Source organism: Polyodon spathula, chromosome 37 (assembly GCF_017654505.1).
Source record: "Polyodon spathula isolate WHYD16114869_AA chromosome 37, ASM1765450v1, whole genome shotgun sequence".
Taxonomy (NCBI): domain Eukaryota; kingdom Metazoa; phylum Chordata; class Actinopteri; order Acipenseriformes; family Polyodontidae; genus Polyodon; species Polyodon spathula.
The window spans coordinates 2,727,034-2,746,789 of record NC_054570.1 but is presented as its reverse complement, the minus strand read 5'-3'; the positions used below and the strand labels follow the sequence as shown (position 1 = coordinate 2,746,789).

General features: G+C 37.6%; 1 protein-coding gene across 2 annotated transcripts; it reads left to right on the top strand.

Moving 5' to 3' along the window:
* LOC121304368 lies at window positions 1-5,368 on the top strand. 2 transcript variants are annotated; one of them, XM_041235468.1, is made up of 6 exons: window positions 1-366; window positions 3,056-3,077; window positions 3,522-3,554; window positions 3,638-3,697; window positions 4,306-4,344; window positions 4,640-5,368. In XM_041235468.1, exons 1-6 carry the CDS (start codon window positions 241-243, stop codon window positions 4,999-5,001), a joined length of 642 nt encoding a protein of 213 aa, XP_041091402.1. In that variant the 5' UTR covers window positions 1-240; the 3' UTR covers window positions 5,002-5,368. The 2 variants fall into 2 exon arrangements, with proteins under 2 accessions (XP_041091402.1, XP_041091403.1); XM_041235469.1 differs by lacking the exon at window positions 3,638-3,697.
* The last annotated feature ends 14,388 nt before the right edge of the window (window positions 5,369-19,756 follow it).

Sequence of the window (19,756 nt, the reverse complement as noted above, 5' to 3'; positions counted from 1 at the left end):
GATACATTACAGCTACTGCCGCAGGGGAAACCCTCTTCGAATGAGGAGACTGCTATGAGAGTATGATTTTCCAGACATAGTCAACAAAGAGCTTGTGAGTGAGTGTGCAATTGTGTATTTCGGAGCGTTTCTCTAACTCTCAGCCTCTCAGTTTCCCTTTCGGAGTGGATGGTGTCTGAGGTCCCTGGTGTGACGGGTGTCTGATTAATTTACTGGCAGGCTTTTACAGGACAGGCAGGAATGCAGGCCTCACCTACATCCAAATTGTCATGGTTGCTGTTGCTATGGTGCGCTGTCTTGACAGCAGCCTTCCTGGGAATGGCCTTCTTTCTTGTAACAGGGCAACATTGTGACAAAAACAAAGAGGTAAGTCTTTCTGTCCCTCTACAGAGAAACTTGAAAAGTTCTTTTAATCACTAAAGATGCAAATCTCAATCGATTTCTGATTGCCATGGCTTTTATTCTGCGAATCGCAATTAAATCAGTCGATTTAGCTGCTCTCTTAGCTCTTGTTAGCTTGGGTCATATTGGAATGGTTATGTTTTCGTGTATCAGCTGTCCAGTGAAAAAATATATCTGAAGTTCTCACCTGTTAGGGGTCTGTAGGGGCATGAGTGCTGATTAAGGGAATATCAACAAATTATAATCAACAAATGAAAACTGATGTTTCTTTTAAATAGGTAGATAAGAGAAAGTCAAAGGTAAATGTTAGGGGGCGAGGGGGAGAAGTCTCCCTGTGAATGGCTCGGAAGTAGATATGTTTTGCAATATTAGGATGAAGGATTTCGATTTTTTTTCTTCTTTTTTTTTGTGATACGAGAGTGTGTTCCTGGATGGACTATCTCAATTAAAACCCTTTATGGGTTTACAAGGGCAATTGTTAGTATCTGGGAAAAGCAAGTACAGTCATATTATTATTATTATTATTATTATTATTATTATTATTATTTAGCAGACACTTTTATCCAAAGCGACTTACAGAAATTAAATAAGACGTATATAAGTTACAGGCAATAAAAATGGAAAACAAACACATTTATACAATACAAAATAAACAGAAAAAAAGGTTGTGAGGCTTTGATCAAAAGCATGTACTGTAAATCTACAAAAAAATGAAAGCAAAGATCTGAGTATTGGTGAAAGACGGGAAACAAAAATCCTTTCCTCAGTTATTTTGGTACGTATCTATCAGTGTCCTACTAAGAAAGATTCATTCCATGCGTCAAATCTGTAAATATTCCTTTGTAGGTGTATATGAGTCTTTGAGATCGATTAAGAGGCTTTTACAGTATATCATGATTTATATAAGTGGGAATGCATGTAAAAAAAATAAATAAATAATTCTCAGAATTACTCAAGCTACGTTTTTTGATGCAGGACAATCTTTAATGCTTTGTTAAACCATAAAGATAATTCAGCTGATGGTTAATCTATTCTGGTATGTTTTAATTGTTCATAACAGATAACATTATTAGTATATTATAAGATGCTACGAGACATTTGTTAGAGTGAGTAAACCACCTGGAGGGCGCAGGGTCTCTGGAGAGGCTAAGAAGCCTGTTGAGTTTATTATCTGTAAGCTTGAAGCACACTATGTACAGCTATGGCCACAATCCTAAAATTATAAGCGATGCAAAACTTTTGACCATAGCTGTGCACCAGAGGATTGGAGAGAGGCCTGGGTCTAGAACAAAAGCTGGTCCTAATGATTAGAGCTGAGAAGGGACAGGGAAGGAGGGAGGGAGGCTGGCACTAGTGCTTTGAGCTGAGGAGAGACTGGAAGGAAAGGTGGGACGCTGGCACTAGTGCTTTGAGCTGAGGAGAGACTGGAAGGAAAGGTGGGACGCTGGCACTAGTGCTTTGCTGAGGCAGGAGGCTGATTCTACTGGTTAAAGTAGGAGAATAAGGGAGGGAGGCTAGCCATAGTGGTTAGAGATGAGGAGGGAGAAACTGGGACTGGGGACTGGAGGAAGACCAACTCTTGCGAAACGAAACGACGGACTGGGAGGGAGGATTTAAAAAGTCTTTGGATAAACCCACAACTATGAGGAACTAGCAAGTTTTTCAAACAAAAGGAAGTTTCATGTTTCACAGCAGACTGGAACTTTTCAATTCCACTTAAAACAATCTGTAACTCACTTATTTCAGTGCGCCTCGCTGCTTGGAGTTTCAGTAGCATATGTGTTAGCAGAGTTTCTGAGGGTATCGAAAGTGGTCTGGGTTAGTTTCACATCTCCTGAGGTTATTTTTTTCTTCTGTTTCTAGTAGGGTAGTTAAAATACCAAGGGTTTTCACATGGGAAGTGATCTTTTTAGAAATCAATATTCTGTATTGTTGTCTGCAAAGACATTAAATAAAACTGACCAAAAACATGAGAATATCCTCAATAGCCCACACGGGGCTAAATTCTCAAAGCTATTCACTCCAAATAGTCCAAAAAGATGTAAAACAATTGAACAACAAAGAAACAATCTGGGACTACTAAAAAGGCACTAGCTGGTTGTCTGTTTTGTATATAATCTGGTTGGTAGCCATAATATGTATGTTTAGTAAATGGAACACGTGTTACAGTGACACAGGAGAAGGGAGATTACAACAGCACACCCTGGTGGTCATTTTTCAAATCACCTCCCTTCAAAGTTGGTTGAAAACATCAGGTGGTAAACACAAAAGATACTGCCAGAGAGCACACATAATATCATATTAAACAGGTTATAGATTCAAGACAATGTAGATGGTACCAAGAATTTCATTCACTAACTCTCCACAAACAAAATAGGGGAATAGAATGAACACCCGCCATGACACTGTCAAGCCTCTATGGGTCGTCAGGACAGCACTGAGGGATACAGCATGTGACCAATCCTCATCGATTAACAATAGCCTCTACTTCATTCAGGATTGTATTGCATTGTATTGTACTGTACTGTATTGTACTGGGGTGGGAATCTGCAGGCAATGATAAGCAGTTTAGTTGAATCACTTATCTTTTGGAGTTGTGTAGAAAATTTCATACACTAATTGTAGATTCAATTTGTTTCCCATTCCAATTCAGGTAGACAAAGATGCAACTAAAGGTAACTATTATTATTATTATTATTATTATTATTATTATTATTATTATTATTAGCTCAAGGGTAGGTGCTCAGACATCCTAATTAAAAAATGTAATTAATTAAAACATTACAATTTGGGACAATAGGACAATAGCACAGAAACCAGGACCAGAATTTGAACAGATTTAGGACAGACGGTTGGAGACGCGACTTCACACAGTGGGGAGGGTATGGGATGGGTGACCTAGCCATGCTGTTGATGCTGAATCACTGGAATCCTTTAAGAGCTCAATCAGCCGCTAGATGCTGTATAAAACTCATTAAAAAAAATGATATTTATTAATTTTAAAAAAGCCATACTGACACATCTTTCTTCAATTTTATTAATGACTCATGCTTATGTCAACTCTTATTTTCTACAAAACAAAACAAACAAAAAAAATAGAGTTGTCTTTATTTTTTCAGTTAAAGCAAGTGGACAAATGGGGCAACGATACAGTAAGTAGATCTCTGTTGTGTTTGTGTCTGTCTGCCTGTTTTTCTGTCAGCTTGGACTAACTCTGTGCCAATCGCCCCTGTAGACAGCACTTCTACTGCAGCGCCCCCTACAGTCACCAGTAAGATCTTACTCCCCAGTATCGGTGAGTTTGGAGTTTTTACTAATTTAGTACAATTCTTTACTATAATGGTTTCACGTTTACTCAATAGCTTGGTCACAATCCCAGTTTGCTTGTCTGATTCTCTCTATAGATTTAATCTCTAGCAAACATAGCAATCCGTATAATTAATGCATTTTAAAGTACATAGAGATAATAAAATCATTCCAGAAAATCTTACTAATTTTGCATTACCGTCATTTCGTAGGTCCTATGTAAAAGACAACCTCATTTTGGTAAACTTGTATTTGATATTCTTGTATAATGCCCTGGTGAGACCATACTTGGTCTCCACACTATCTTACAATTGAATGCCTTTTTTTTTTTTGTAATCACAAGGCTGCTTCGAAAAACGACCGTATGTGCAACTTTAATCCCTGCCTCCTCTTCATGTGTGGCAGTTACACAGGTGCACCCCCTAGTGGCCATTCCTAAAACTTCTGAGATTCATTTTTGTATTTTCAGAAACCGCAGTGGTTGAAAAATGACATTAGTTAGTAAGCGTGGTAAATAATAACCTTAGCAGAGGCATCGATATTATACCCAACTAACAGGATTTTAAACAGGTATGTTTATTCAATGTCTTTAAACAGGTGATCGCCGCAGACAAACGCCTCTCATTCACTTGACCAGTAAGTATCAGAAAATGGTTTCAAAAATTGAATTGAGATCCTGAGCGACCGTAACAGCATTACAGCAATTGCAGCTTCCAAAATGGAGCGGTTCTGGTTGCTTTAAATGTGTGCAATGATTTCTATTCAAATGCTTATGTAAAAATCGCAAAGATTGTATTCAGGAATTACTATAAATATGCTTTAAAAAAAAAGAAATATACTGCATGTTGTATGAACAGATGATCTCTGCACATATTAATTTTGACAATGGGGATTGGTCAAGCTCTCGTCATTATTTGCCACATCTAAACAGGGACAAACGAAGGCTGGAAAAACTCCCAGAGCACAAGACGGATCTCTCTGAAGTCCGACGTCATCGTGATAGAAGACGACGGATACTACTATGTGTATTCACAGGCAACTTTCCTGGTGAAAAGAGCAGGTGTACAGCTAGGCATGATCCTCTTCAAAAACAGCCCCAGCTACCACAAGAACAAAACCATCTGCGAATCCATGGACTCTCCTTACTGGGAGCAGCGGCCCCTATCCCGGACTCTGTCCCAGGGCACAGTGGTCAAGCTAGAGGAGGACGATGAGCTCCAACTCGCTGTCCAGCCAGAAGAAGACCTCGATCTCGACTCCATGTTCTTCGGAGCCTTCAAGATTTCAGAATGATCGCTGATTTTATAAAAACTAAGCAACCGAAACGTCAAATTCTAATATGAGGGTCACATTTTGCCCTGATCACAGCCTTGACATGGCATAGACCGCAAGGTGTTAGAAGGTGCCTCGAAGGATCTTGTGTATTTTATACAGTTGGCGAGGCAGATCGTGGTAGTGAATTGTCTTGAGCCCGTTGCTGCTTTAGCTGCTTAGCGCATCGGCTATCTGAGATCTGAGCAGATCACAATCTGAGAAAAAGTACTGATCTTTTTTTTTGTTGAGCGGGTTTCTTTAGAAATGTAGTGTGGAATTGTACCAGCAGTTTTTTAAAAATGAGATTGTTCAGCTGTAGCCAAAGGTTTTGCATCACCCTATAGAATTAATTAATTTTGCTTCATAAAGCTGAATGAAACCATTTGAATAATGTTACGCTACCATATTGAATTACATACCGCTTTGTAGTTTTCCAAAAACTGACAACAATTATGTCAGTAGACTTTTGCGATATCATCTATATATATATCATGTATCAATCCTAAAATTCTAGGTGATGCAAAAGGTTTGACCATAACTGTCGTGTAAATTTTGTAGGAACAAGTCCAACTTTTAATCTTAACTATTGAACAAGAATAAAATGTCAATTGTATTCATATTTGCTTTATGTTAGACTATGCCGTTGTTACTGTATTTATTTTAAATAAAGTATTTAATGTTTTTAATAAAGAATGAATAAATCACTGATCCATCTACATGAATGAATGTCGATAACATCCTACCAGCAGATGGCAGTGCAGAGACAGTTTAAAAAAAAAAAATGTAACTCATAGCAATGACTTCAAATGAAAATAACAAGCACTCATATATTTGTTGCAATATATTTTTCATTATTTTTTTTTTCACTATATATATTATTTCATGTGAAAATTTAGAAAACTGTTTTGCAAATCCTAGGTTTTATTTGTCAGCAATTTTATTTTGTCAACTAGCACCCCAGCTTAGAAGTAGGGTCAATGCTATGTAACCCAGTGCATTAAATATTGCGTTGGCAACTCTCTGCCACTAGATGGCAATAAAGGTATAGAAAAGAACATATATTCTTTTCCTGGTGAATATCAGTAAGATGAACGGTAAACCTCCATTATACACGTTTTTGACCGATGTCTTCATGAGAAACCGAGTCAGCAGAGAAACATTTTCACTAATGCCATCATCAGTTTTACTGATGAAAAATAGACGGGGCTTATTTGATTGTTTTCTTTAGTAATCCTGGGTTAACCACAGATGGATGATACAATCTAGGTTAATTCCACAGTCCTGTAAAATGTTCCTAGAAATTCCAGTTGAGGTTATCCCACGAGAATGTGGATTGATCAAGTCATCCTCTTAAATCAAACAACTTTTTTTTTAGCAAATGCCTTAGACAACATGTGATATGGTAAGTCTAAAAAAAGCCAAGTTAGAACAAAGACAAGGGTGATCTACATATGATCAAGTTAAAGGGTCTAATGTGGTGAATGTGTATGGAGTAGCCCAATGTAGTTACTTCACAAGTGAGAAAGGTTGAATATTAGGGTGTTTGTAGTTATCCTATATGAAGCCAGTCCCAGGTCAGGTCCACAGTGTATATATTATAAATATTAATATATATATATATAGCAAAATATATATATAGGATATCAATTTATTGTGAAACTTTTTGTATGCATTTGCTATCTTCACAAGTATAAATGCACATGTCATATACAGTTCTGGGATCCTTGTATGGGTTCACTGATGGCTGCAAAGGGAGCACCCCACGTGGTCTATTGCAAACCGTCTCCCTTGAGAAAGTTTTTTTCAGAAGCAGCCCCTGTGGTTGAAAACTAACATCAGTTAGTAAGCCTGTCAATAAAAACCCAAGCACAAACAGCAACAGAGGATTATATAAAGCACACACAACGGGATATTTAAAAGTTACTCATATGTTGATGGTATATTGTATCCCTCTAAGCATGACAAAATAACCATGAAACGTGACCTGGATTCTGATGTTGAGCACCTTTTTCAATGAGAGTATATAAATAATGTATTATATTATTAGTTTAGTCAATATGGCTAGTTTGGTGAAATATTACCGTTAGAAAAATACAAATAAAAAGTTGGAATTTGGACTTCCCTGACTAGTTTTTCAGTCAACCCCAAACTCAGCTTATTTATGTATTTACTTGTATAACAAAACGCTACACCGGAGAGATTGCCTGTGTCAGGGTAATGTACTCATTGGATTTGTTCCCTAGACTGTGACGTAAGAATATGCAATACTTCTGCGATAAAAAAACATTAAAAACTTTGCGGCCATGGAGCGCTACAGAACCACGCTGTTCATTTAGATTGGCACGGGTCCCCGCAATTCCACCTGATCTGTCTAGAATCAATCGAGTCAATGGGACGTTAGCAAGGAAAATCATCCTATTGGAATGGGCCAGTGAGTACCTGGTAGCCTCCCAACAGTGTTTTAATGGACATCGGATGCAGTAGCTGCTAGAGGGTGGGAAACAAGCAGTTGAAATAGCAGTAAATTATTTTAATAGTAACACTGTTGGGTGTGGGTTGGAGATTAGGGTTAGGGGTTGAGATTTGGTTAGTTGTAGACATTAGGACGGACGGACGGACGACAAAAACAAAAAAAAAACCGTATAACAACTGAGTAACTTTTTTTGGTATTATTTTAGTCTTTACTACTGCTTTCACCTATTAATGGGAGATTGAAAAAAAATACATATATATTTACTGTGCAGAGAACATTGATGGCTGGTATATTCATCACCGCTGTCTGCACAGTAAACACTTACCAGTTCACATTTTTTCTTTTCAATTTCCCATCAACAGATGAAAGCAGTAGTAACGTTATAAAAAAAAAAAAAAAAAAAAAAAAAATCCCCTAACACACCTGTCGCGGGTACCTGAGAATCAATCCCTTTGTGGCGGCTGCGTGGTTTGCACCCTGAAGGAAGTGTCGGTCTCATTCATTACAGTCCCGATTCGAAGGTGAATTGAAAGTACGTAGGTATTGTTCCACTAGTGAGACGGCGCTCGAAACCTCGCTTGTTCGGCAGGTAATTCCCCCGGCTACAGTCTACTGCAAAAAATAGATAATTAGATAAGGTTTCAGGTTCAAAGAGTGTGCTTCTTTACCTCAGAAACCATTCCAGCAGAAACAGTAGATAGATAATTCAATCCAAATCTTTTTCACGAGCCTTCCAGGGACAGTTATCTGCACAGTTGGATTTTCTTTGACCTGTAGGCTGACAAAACTCCAGGATAGACAGGTTCCAGGTTGTAAAGCAGGGGTGTCCAATCCCATTCCTGGAGAGCTATTCCACTCCAGGTTTAACAGGTAAAAATAAATAATGAACTACTTCAGGGTCTGGATGAGGTTCAGTTAAACCGTTTAGAATAGGGTTGGAACAAAAACCAGGAGTGGATCCACCAACTTTGGCCACCCTGTTGTAGAGGGTATCATACCATTCATATTAATAGGGATTGGACCAAGAAATGATGTTGAATTATGCGGAATGCCGGTATGGGTCAGGATTAGACAGTTCCTCCACATCTTCTCGAAATTGTCACAATAATAAAAAAAAATAATAATGTGATTTTTCTCGTAAAATATAGCACACAAATTCTATTAATCCAGGTGGATGTTTGGTTGAGTGTGTTGTTTACTTGTATTCACTACCTTGGTTTTATATGTTTTATATTTCTATATTTTTATATGAAAAATATATTGAATATTTTTAGAGAGAGAGAGAGAGAGAGAGAGAGAGAGAGAGAGAGAGAGAGAGAGAGAGAGAGAGAGAGAGAGAGATGAACTGTGAATACACCCTGAAAATATATAACAGCACTGCAGAATTACTACAGTATAAACAACAAAGCCAACATCTATATTATAACACATGAGAACATAGTAAATCTTCACAACTTAGGGTATAATTACATGACACACAACTTTTGGTTGTGTGTAAATATGAGACCCTCACAATACCAGATCACATGATCATGTTCACTCAGAATGGGGCTGACAGTAATAAGAGGTTGCACAGCTCAGCACAAAGCACCAGGTTCGATTGTATTGTTCAGCTAACGCTTTCTCCGTTCTAGGTCACTCAGCACAAGCACAAGCTGACAATTGGGTTTTATTATTATTATTTTTTACTAGACTAGCAAAGTCCCACTTAAACAAGTCCCAATTAAAAAACCCTTGGCATGGAAGAAACATGAATCTAAAAGGGTATCAGTATGTGTCCATGTATTTCAAATTATTATTATTATTATTATTATTATTATAAAAATACAGATTTGTATTTATGAAAGTATTTTAGACTGACAATTCTTTACACAACATCTAACATTCAGCCTTTTTAAAATACTTGTCTTTTCTGTCAGTCTCTAATGCTTATGCTTGGATAATTATTTGCTGTGTTTACTAACTATTCCATTAATACTTCTGCTGAGATTCCTCAATGCTGATTTTGTGAAGTGAGGTGGGGAAGCATATTAATGATGCACAGGATTCTGTGCACATCTGGGGCTGCAGTGCACAGAGCAACACTAATATGCTTCCCCACAACTTACTTATTAGTCATTTTATCCTAAGCGACTTACAGAGACAAGGCGGGTGAACTATGCATCACAACTGCTGCTGCAGAGTCACTTACAATAGCATCCCGGTTTACTTCCTACAAAGGACATACATATTAAACAGTGAAAATGTTTCCTGATTAATGCAAAAGTCACATAACCGTTTTATTTTCATTGCATGATAAAAAAGATATAGATCCAGCACCATTAACTTGGATGCAAGAAGGATCTGTAAACCCCCTGCCCTACCCAGGAGATCCCCGTTCAGCTAGGTGTTGCTTTTCTTCAGTACTCATCCCCTCAGTTCCGATGAAGTTCAAATGCATGGTACAGGAGAGGCTGTCACTACCCATTGCAGTACATCTGTGACAGAAGAAGTCTTGCTATGACTTAGAGACAGTGCTGCTGGGAATTTGAAAGCCTTTTCCAGGTAAACTTGCCACCCACTCACTCACCAGTCGCGGTTTCCTATAAAGAGATAATATACTGTAAAACAACAGAGCATTGCAAGGATGCAACATAATCGAGATAACATAAACAAAACAGCTCTGAGCACCAAGCAACCCATCTATGTGGGGACTAAATACCAAGCGTGCGGAATAGATATTAGTCACTGAGATGAAACTGAAATATGGTAGGTAGGGTTGCTATATGCTGCTTAGTTTAGCTTTCTGAGATCTGGTGAGGCTATAACAGGAAACTGTTGTCTGACATACTTTATAAGAACTCACCTGACTTCTACAGGTGTACAGCTATGTCCACAAGTTTTGCATCACCCTCCGGAATTAACAAAAGTTGAATGAAAGCTGCTGAATAATGTTATGTTAACAAGTTGAATCACGCATCACTTTGTAGTTTTCCAGATACTTAACAAAAAACTGACAACAATTTTAAAAAACTGACATTTCAAAATCTAACATGAAATACTGTACTACTGTCATGGCTTCCGGTAGACTTTTGCGATCTCATGTTGTAGTTTCCTTGATTATGTGATGTTAAATAAAAGATCTAAATTATGTTCATATTGTTTTTATTATGTCTCAATCCTAAAATTATAGGCAATGCAAAATATTTGCCCAAAGCTGTGCATTTGTAAGATCTGTGCAACTCACAATCCAAGAAGAACACATTTCCTTTGCTTTGCTTATCTTTCTGAGATGTCAGCAGATCGCAATTCAAGAAGACGTTCTGACCATCGCTGATCCAGCTGCTATAGTGTAATTGATTTCTGAGATTTGAGCCAACCACAGCCCAAGATGAAGAATATATTGACCAGGCCTGGCCCTGCTTCTTGTCTTGAGTTGGGCTGGAGATCAGAGTGGATACCCACTCAAGAAGCAGTATCGACCAGGCCTGACTCTGCTTTTCAATTTCATCTCTTTTGGATTAATTTATTTCAGCAGAGAATAGATTGAAACAGCCACTTTTTTACTTTTGTGCCTTTTGTGTGTGTGTGCGGTTTTCTTCATAATCAAGAAACCAATATTCACCATTTCCTGTAAAAATCAAGTTTAATTGAAACCATCAGAAGTTATGTCTAAGTAATTGTTTGTGCAATAAGGTGTAGAATTCGATATACAGCTATTGCCAAACGTTTTGTATGACCTAGAATTTTAGGATTGAGATATAACTTTAATGAAAAAAAAACAAAAAAAAACTTTTGGAACATAATTTAGATCTTTTGTTTAACATCATGTAATCAAAGAAATTACAAAATGATATTTGGAAAAGTCTGCCATAATATTAGTACAGCATTTCGTGTTAGAGTTCAAAGCGTTAATGTAATTCAATATGTTAATGTAACATTATTCAGCAGGTTTAATTGGACTTTATGAAGCAAAATTAATTAATTCTATAGGGTGATGTTCTGTAGGCTGCAGATGGGACTGACTGCAGCCTGAGTTTGATATTTGGAAGACTGAAACAAGATGTGGCTTCAGTTTATCTCTCCGAGATATGAATTTTAATAAGTACTGTATTGAGCAGGTTTCACATGATGCTATGGTTCTATATCATTTCTGAGATCTGAGCAGATAAGGGGCTAAGGAGGTCCTACCTATTTTGAATAAAGATAAGATTCAAACATTTCTTTATTACATGTGTTTTTGTTCACTTTTTTTTCGTTTATTGGTTAGAAGTCTCGTTCTTGCTCCCAGAGTTATATTGGAAGGGGAATGGCATTTCTGGACTGGAAACATGCAATACCACTTATATGAAAGAGTGTCATTTCCCAAGCTTGACTCCTTATCTTGGCGCTATATGTTAACAAACGCTGTTGGAAATCTGGATTGGAACCAGAATTGGAACTTCAGGGGACTCCTGGGTCCCAGTCTGAGGTAACGTGTAAATACATGTATAGAAAAAAAGGAGTTTATCCTTCAGCTTGACAACAATGATTCAGAACTGAAACTGTTAAACAAAGGTAACATTTTACTTGAGAACATGCTTTCTTTTAAAAAATGATATCTACTAACATGCTCGTTTAATGAAGCCTAAGAGCCTGATTATTTCTCATTTCCTTCCTTTATTACTTTATTATTACTTTGTTTCCTTCCTTCATATATTGACTGATAAAATGTAAATGCAATGGCAGGCTGATTAGGTAAGGAGGAGAAGAAAGCTTCTCGGAGAGAGCGGTAATTTGGATCCGACGAGCAAGAAACCCAGCCACAACTCAATGACGAGAAGCATTAACCCCGCCTGGCCCTGCTCGGCTCTGAGCCAGATCCAGAGGTGTTGTGAGGCCACAGTGGCACGGTTTGGTTCTGTCTCAGGCTGGGGCTCTCACAGCTCGAGTGTGCCAGTGGAACAAGGGTATCCGCTTCATATATTTCATCCTTACCTATACATCACTCAGTGGTGGTATATCTACAGCTCTGCCCAAAAGGTTTGCATCCCCTGTAAAGTTAATGAATTCTGCTTCATAAAGTCGAATGAAACCTGCTGAATAATGTTATGTTAACATATTGGATTACACCCCGCTTTGCAGTTTTTCCATACACTTCATAAAAAACTGCCAAAACTTGGAAAATGTGACATTTTGAAATCTAACATGAAATACTGTACTACTGCTATGGCTTCCAGTAGATTTTTGTGATATCATGTTGAAGTTTATTTGATTACATGATGTTAAATCAAAGCTCTAAATGATATATATATTTATATTATGAATATATTATACATAATTTATAATTATGTCTTGAGCATAAAATTCTTGCTGATGCAGAACTTTTGGTCGTAGCTGTAGTTGTATTCAAAGACACTTTGACAAAGGTTTGTGACTGGAGCACTTTCTCGATGCATTGAAGTGCATCTGTTGCTGTTTCCTGTAGTGCATTTGGGGTCAGAGGTGCCAGACCATGGCAGCTATAAGGGGAAGCAGCTTAAAGACAGGAAGGAAGGTGCTGAAGAGGTGAAGTGAATTTCACTCTCCACGACTATAGAAAGCAACTACCAGAAAAAAAAGACATGCAAATTGAACGCTTCCTTCAACCTTGTATGGTAAAAGATATCATTTTTTAAAAAGGAAATGCATATACCCTTAAATGAAATGCATGTACGCTATAGCATCAAAACTGGGCAGTATGTTTCACCACTTTGCTTGAAGAAGCACTGCTAATAATAAAGAAGGGTTGAGGAAGGACTAATAATATAAAAATGCAATGACATTTTTTGCTCGATACAATGTAATACAGGGTGTTCACTTACTTACTTCTTTGGAATACAATAAAACGTTATTTTGGAATTCACCTTTGCTTGTTTTTAACTGTCTTCCTGTAGATGCTATCTCCCCTCACATCCTGTCCCACATTACTGTCAAACCTCTAACCACTTCCTGGATTGGGCCTGTCAACAAAGGAAAAGACCAAGAAATGAAAACTGTTTTTATTTCAGTGTGCATTTGAACAATACAAACAGGCGCCTTGCAGATCGATCTACAATAAACCCTAAAACAATTTCTGTCACTTGTGCACAGCCTCATTTTCTCTGATTGACAGCAATGTAAACTCACCTTCAATGCTTTTCAGTGTTACTCTTATAAGAGTTTCCTGTAGTAAAGCAAAGTGTAATATCACACAGTGAAAGCACGGTAAAGCATAGGTAAGCATCGCGAAGCAAGAGAGGTGCGGTAAAGATTAAATAATAAGATAAAATAATTCTACATTGCTTTTTTTGATTCTTTTCTTTTCTGAAGGTGAATTTAGGTGATTTTAAAGATTACTGTTTGGTATAGACGTTCCCCTTTACTATCTTGGAGTGACAGAGAAGGCAGAAATTACAGTAACAACGCCCTAGTGGTCATTTTTAAAATCATCACACTTCAGAAATGTCGCTTTCCAAAAGCAGGCCCCTTGGTTGACATTTTTTGCAGGGATATTGGTAAGACTGGTAAACAATGTACAGACATGGAGAAAAAAAAAAGATATTGAAAGAGTGCAGATTGGCAAAAATCCCCTTTCACAGGTAGAAAATGTTAATGCTTTCTGATTGTAACTTTGCTTGAGATGAAAGTGGATTTAGTGGCAAACCTCAGAATTAAAATGATGCCACTCCTGCAACCCACATATTCGCTGGTTTTCCCCCTAGCTGGATCAGTCACTTCCCCCTAACATGCATTTCTCTGTCTGTCTGTCTCTATCTCACCAGGGGTTGCTGTGACAATATTAACCCCAGTTTTGGACTGAGAAAAACGTATCACAGTAAGACCAGTTATCATTATCAGAGATTCACCAGTGTTGGTATAATTAATAACTGGTTTGCTGTGGAACTTAATATTATAGTACTATGCATTGCATTGACAGTATTTTTAATCAGTACACTATATTTTATATGCACAACACACTCCAACAAATAAAACAGAAGAAAACTGTATGCTACTGTACAGTGTGCTGTTTTATATGACATTTCAATACTCTGCAACTGTGTAAAACAGATTAGGCAAATGTTTTAACCAAACTCAAAATATAGCAACTGCAACTTTACATTTCTGTTTTATTTTTATTTTTAGTGTTGTTGAGGGGCATTATTGAAAGTTCCTGACTAACAAGAATTATAGTGCGTTTTTTAGTCAAGTTTTGAAGCCATTGACATGTTGTTTGCTATTAAAGGAGTGCTGACCAAGCTTTTTAATATAATTTTCATACCTCTTATTCACTATGAAATTCTTACAGAACACGTAACTTAACCTTTTTTGTGTTCTTTTTTAAAACAGACTTTGTAATCACACCTCATGCGATTGGGTGCGTTTGCCCGTAGAAAAATCCCTTCAGTGCAATACGATCACGCTCTCGCTTGCAACTGTGCTGGTTTTCTGTCATTTCAATCAGAGCCAGCATTGCTTTCCTGGTGAACGCTTCTCAGTGTTGCGAAATGCATTGCCTAGTTGACCCATGCAAGATGCGTGCTTTAAAATGTAAAACAATTCAGCGATAAGTGTAAAAAAAAAAAAAAAACCACAACGCTGTTATATAGTCAACACTGGACACAAACCTGGTAACGTACAGTAATGATCCCAGAACAGTAATGTCAGCTATCGTCACCACATGCATGTGCTGTAGGGAAAGACATTTCTGTTGCTAGATTTGGATACTGTCGATAACTTAAACAAGTGTCCTTTGCAAATTCCGTCTCAATGGGTCAATCTCATACATGTGAAACTCATACATGTCACACATACGTGCGTACGCCCGCACTCCATTCCCTGTCGCCTGGGGGAGGGCGGTGGGGGGGGGTAATTCAAATAAAAATAGAAAAATAGGTCAGTTCTACAAAGCGGAGGAATGGAACAGAAAGCCCAGTCTGTATGACTGCTGGATTCTGTGACCTCGTCGCGCACAAACCACGAGGCAGGAAAAGACGTGGAGGCATTAATGCATGTCAAGTTTCCTGCGCTGAGACATTCAGGGTCGGTATTCACAAAGACTAGTCTAAGAGAAGCATACTATGCCTTAGATTTGCTCTCTCAGTCATGGCATACACAAGGAACCATACCTACAAACATTCTCAGTCATAATGTTACACTGAATACACCCGCAGGGCAAAAATGGTTTTAACATATGCAATAATGTCGTGTGTGTGTGTGTGTGTGTGTGTGTGTGTGTGTATAATAAGTACCTAAGTATGTATTCTCAATGCATTTCCTTTTTCTTATGAGCTGGAATATGATCCTAGACATGAACGCTAACATCTTAAGGATATGCTTATTTTTTAAAACATTTTTAAATAGATTTATTTCCCTGCTGTGGTTTCAATCTATTTAAAAGGTGTGCCACAACTTGTACTCTTATTTGGAATTGGTTTTAAGAAGTATTTATCGGCAGGTATCCCAAGAGAAGCTGTCCTTCCCTCATGTATACAATTGAGTACCAATTGATTGGCAGTTTATTTCCTTATATGTTGGCATATCAAGGATGTAAACTGATAATGCCAAGTCAGTTTACAGTCTTGGTACACCATTCATTGGTTGCAGATAAATATGTCTTAAATTCTCAATGAGTACTTCTCTAAAGTCATGGTTTGGTTTAGAGAATGTTAGAGGTTTGCTGTGAATACCACTTTAATTGAGACTTAACTTTCTTTCGTGAACAACAGAACACAACTAGGCTTTTTTACAGATAGATACACCTCACTAACCACCCCTACCCCCCCCCCCCCCCCCCCCCCCCCGCTCTCTCGTCCTGACAGATGTTTCCTAATACAGTGTCTGACTACAGGTATGTATAGAAGGATCCTATGTCCAGAACTGAGACGGTTAATATAGAATGCATCCGAAGAGTATAGTATGATTTTTATCTGGACCAATGGTTGGCGTACTAAAGTGGGGTAAATAGAAAATCCCCCAATATCTCCTTTTGTGTGACCCGGTGGGGGGGTGGGCCCCAAGGGTTCGGAAGAAATATACTGTAGAGACAATCCTTTGTGCTATAGGGGTGATGGAGTGGGGGTAGCAGTTCAGTCTCCATGCCTCAAGTCTTCCCTAGACTTTAAGGGCCACTATCTTAAGCCCACCCTGGCCTGGAGGACAACCCTTATTGTTTAAACATAGTTTACAAATTGAGCTAATCCCATTGATAAATTGTTTAAAAAGATAATATGCCATGAGCTGTTTCTTTAATTGAACTGTTCATGTAGTCTAAACAACTCCTGTCAACTGCCCTACTTTTCAACAGTGACATCACAGGAAAATATATGTTGCTGACATAATTGAGTCACATAATTTGCATAAAGTCTCTCTTTTGTTCTCTCTGGATATATGCTTCTAAGTGAAGCGGATTTGCCCTAACAAGGTGGCATGACTGTGAGTCAAGAAGGCCTTCAGAGTTTCACCACAGTCAAAAATAGACCTGGTATCGACAGCAATCTCGTTGTGAACCAATCTTTCCTTTGAGGGGTGAATGAGGAAGCAATTAAGACTCAAGGAGCATCTTTTCTATTCAGGCAGGGGTGGCCCTCCCAAGTTGTCCCTCCCACTCTTTTTTCTAAATGGTTTAGTTGGAACAATTATAGCTCCACCATGAAGCAGTTCGTTATATAATTTTACCTCTTAAATCCGGAGTGGAAAGGCCCTCCAGGACAGTGATTGCACACCCCTGTATTAGAGTCTGAGGAAGGGAGCCTTCTCCATGCCTCAAGTAATCCCTAGACTTTAAAAAGTAAGTAGCTGGGTTCCTGCAACTGTGTAAATGACATACCTTTTCATTTCTTCTTTTCATTGTTAACGTCCTTAAAAACTTTTTGCACTGATAACTCACATTTGTTTATCTTTAGTTTATCTATTAAGGTACACAATATTGTCGTTATTTTTTTTTTCTGAAAACTGAATTAATTTGTGAGTTATCAAGTTTTTCCACCATACCTTTTTTTTAAAAAATGTTTTCCATAAAATTTAATGTTTAATGGTTATATTAAGCACAAAATTAAATAAATAAATAAACAGATCAGTACATCGTTGTTTACTTATTTATTAAATATGTCAAAGTGCAGTGACTTTTTTGTACTGGTGGAAGGAAATGTTTATTCAAGATTTCTGTTATAATTGCAATAACTCACTCCCATAGAGTGTAATAATCACAATTAATAGGCAACAATGCACACTTTTTGTATCTTATAACTTAAAACCACAACCACAGATATGATAAATATCCCATGATGCATTTTCTACTGCAGTTTCTGCTTAGATAATCAGAGCTCTTTTTAAACATGTCCTAAAAGATTACAAAAAATACTTGATAACCCCCATCGTTTTCTATTAGCAACCAGATACAAGGATATATCAGACAGAATCTGAGAATTACGTTTGTCAACAAAACAAAATAAGAAAGAATTATCTTCATTAGAAATTTGGGATTAATTTCTTTGAATGTATCAATTTCTCGATGGCTGGTTATTGTCTGCCTGTCCAGAAAGCAATTCATAGGCTTAGTTAATATCTTTCTGAGAACTGATTGCAGTGATAGAATAAATGTTTAGTAAAGTTAAAGACATTGCAGCTAACAAATAGTTCCCCTAACCCTATCCATGTTACACTTCCATTGGCCACATGGGTCTCAATGTGTGGTCATTAAATAAACTCAAACTTGTGTTTCCTTTTTAAAACACGGTCTCTGGTGTGGCCGAGAGTTTTGCATCAGCCTATAGAATGAACTAGTTCTGCTTCATAAAGTCGAATGAAAGCTGCTGAATAATGGAATGTTACCATATTGAATTACATTCCGCTTTGTAGTTTTCCCAGATACTTAACGGAAAACTGACAGAAACTGAAAAAATGTTACATTACATGAAATCCTGTACTACTATTATGACTTCCGGTAGACTTCTGAATCTCATGTTGTAGTTTCTTTGATTACGCTATGTTAAATAAAAGATCTATTATTATCAATAAGGGAAGCAGCTGGTTACTTGCAGGACATAAGCCAACGAATGGGCGGGGACAATTCCCCCGTGTTGGCGAAATTATCCAGGAAGTGCAAGCCAGTCTAAAAGCACGCTTTGCAAACAGAGATTTTTTTTTTTTTAACCCAGTGTAGTACCAGATTTCATGTTTTAAAAATGAAAAGATACATTCTTCTAAAATATGTGGTTCTTTTTAAACTGCACATCTGAGACCCAAATATGATTGTTATTTCGTTAGCTACAATTACAATACAAAAGACACATACAGTAATAAGATATTAACGTATAGAAAAAAAATACATTTCAGCCTATAAATGCATTTGAAATCGGCAGGAACCTGCACCCGTATAGAATGTTTTTCTCCCATATGCTAAGAATACATCCTCTTCTGTGCTGTACCTTTTGTATACTCCCTTTGTGCTGTACCATGCTCTCCCATTGTGCTCCATGCTTCCCTTTATCACCCTCAACTGTGTTTACATGACCTCCTGTGCTTTAACATAATCCCTGGTGCTTTACCATGCTTCCCTGTGCACTTACTACTGTATAATAATAATAATAATAATAATAATAATAATAATAATAATAATAATAATAATAATAATAATAATAATATTTATTTTATATAGCGCCTTTAAAAGCAACATCTCAAAGCACTTTAAAACAAACAAAACAGAAAACAAAAACAGTCATGAAAAATGCCTTTCTACAAAAGTAGGCCTTTAAGCTAGATTTAAAAGCATTAAGAGTTGCACAATCCCTAATCTCTTTAGGAATGGAGTTCCAAAGTTTTGGGGCATACCAACAAAAATCCCCGTCGCCCAAAGAACGCGGGTGAACAAAGGGAGCACATAACAATCCGAGGGGTGCAGACTGATAAGAGATCAATGCTGTGGAGCCAAACCACGTAAAGCTTTAAGAGTAAGAAGCAAAATTTTCAACCTGACAGGCAACCAGTGCAGGGACTCCGAACAGGAGTGATATGGTCCCTTGCATGTGACCCTTGTGAGGATACAGCTGCTGAGTTCTTAACATGTTGCAATTTGGACAGCGTGCTTTTGGAGACGCCTGCAAGCATGTATGGTTCTCTCTATGAATGACACATAAGATGTTTATCAGAGATTCTATTTCTGTTCATAGGTGATGAAAGACAGAATGACTCAGCAGTCTTCTCTTGAATCACAATGGAAAACACTAATGCGATCTAAAGGCAAATCTACTATCTGATACCTTCTAATTATAGGGCAATGCTTTG

Excerpts from the sequence above, each read along its gene's own strand:
- LOC121304368 (XM_041235468.1), top strand. The coding sequence starts at position 241 with ATGCAGGCCTCACCTACATCCAAATTGTCATGGTTGCTGTTGCTATGG. Across the intron at positions 3,078-3,521 it reads AGACAAAGATGCAACTAAAG|TTAAAGCAAGTGGACAAATG; the intron begins GTAACTATTATT and ends TTATTTTTTCAG. Across the intron at positions 4,345-4,639 it reads GCCTCTCATTCACTTGACCA|GGACAAACGAAGGCTGGAAA; the intron begins GTAAGTATCAGA and ends ACATCTAAACAG.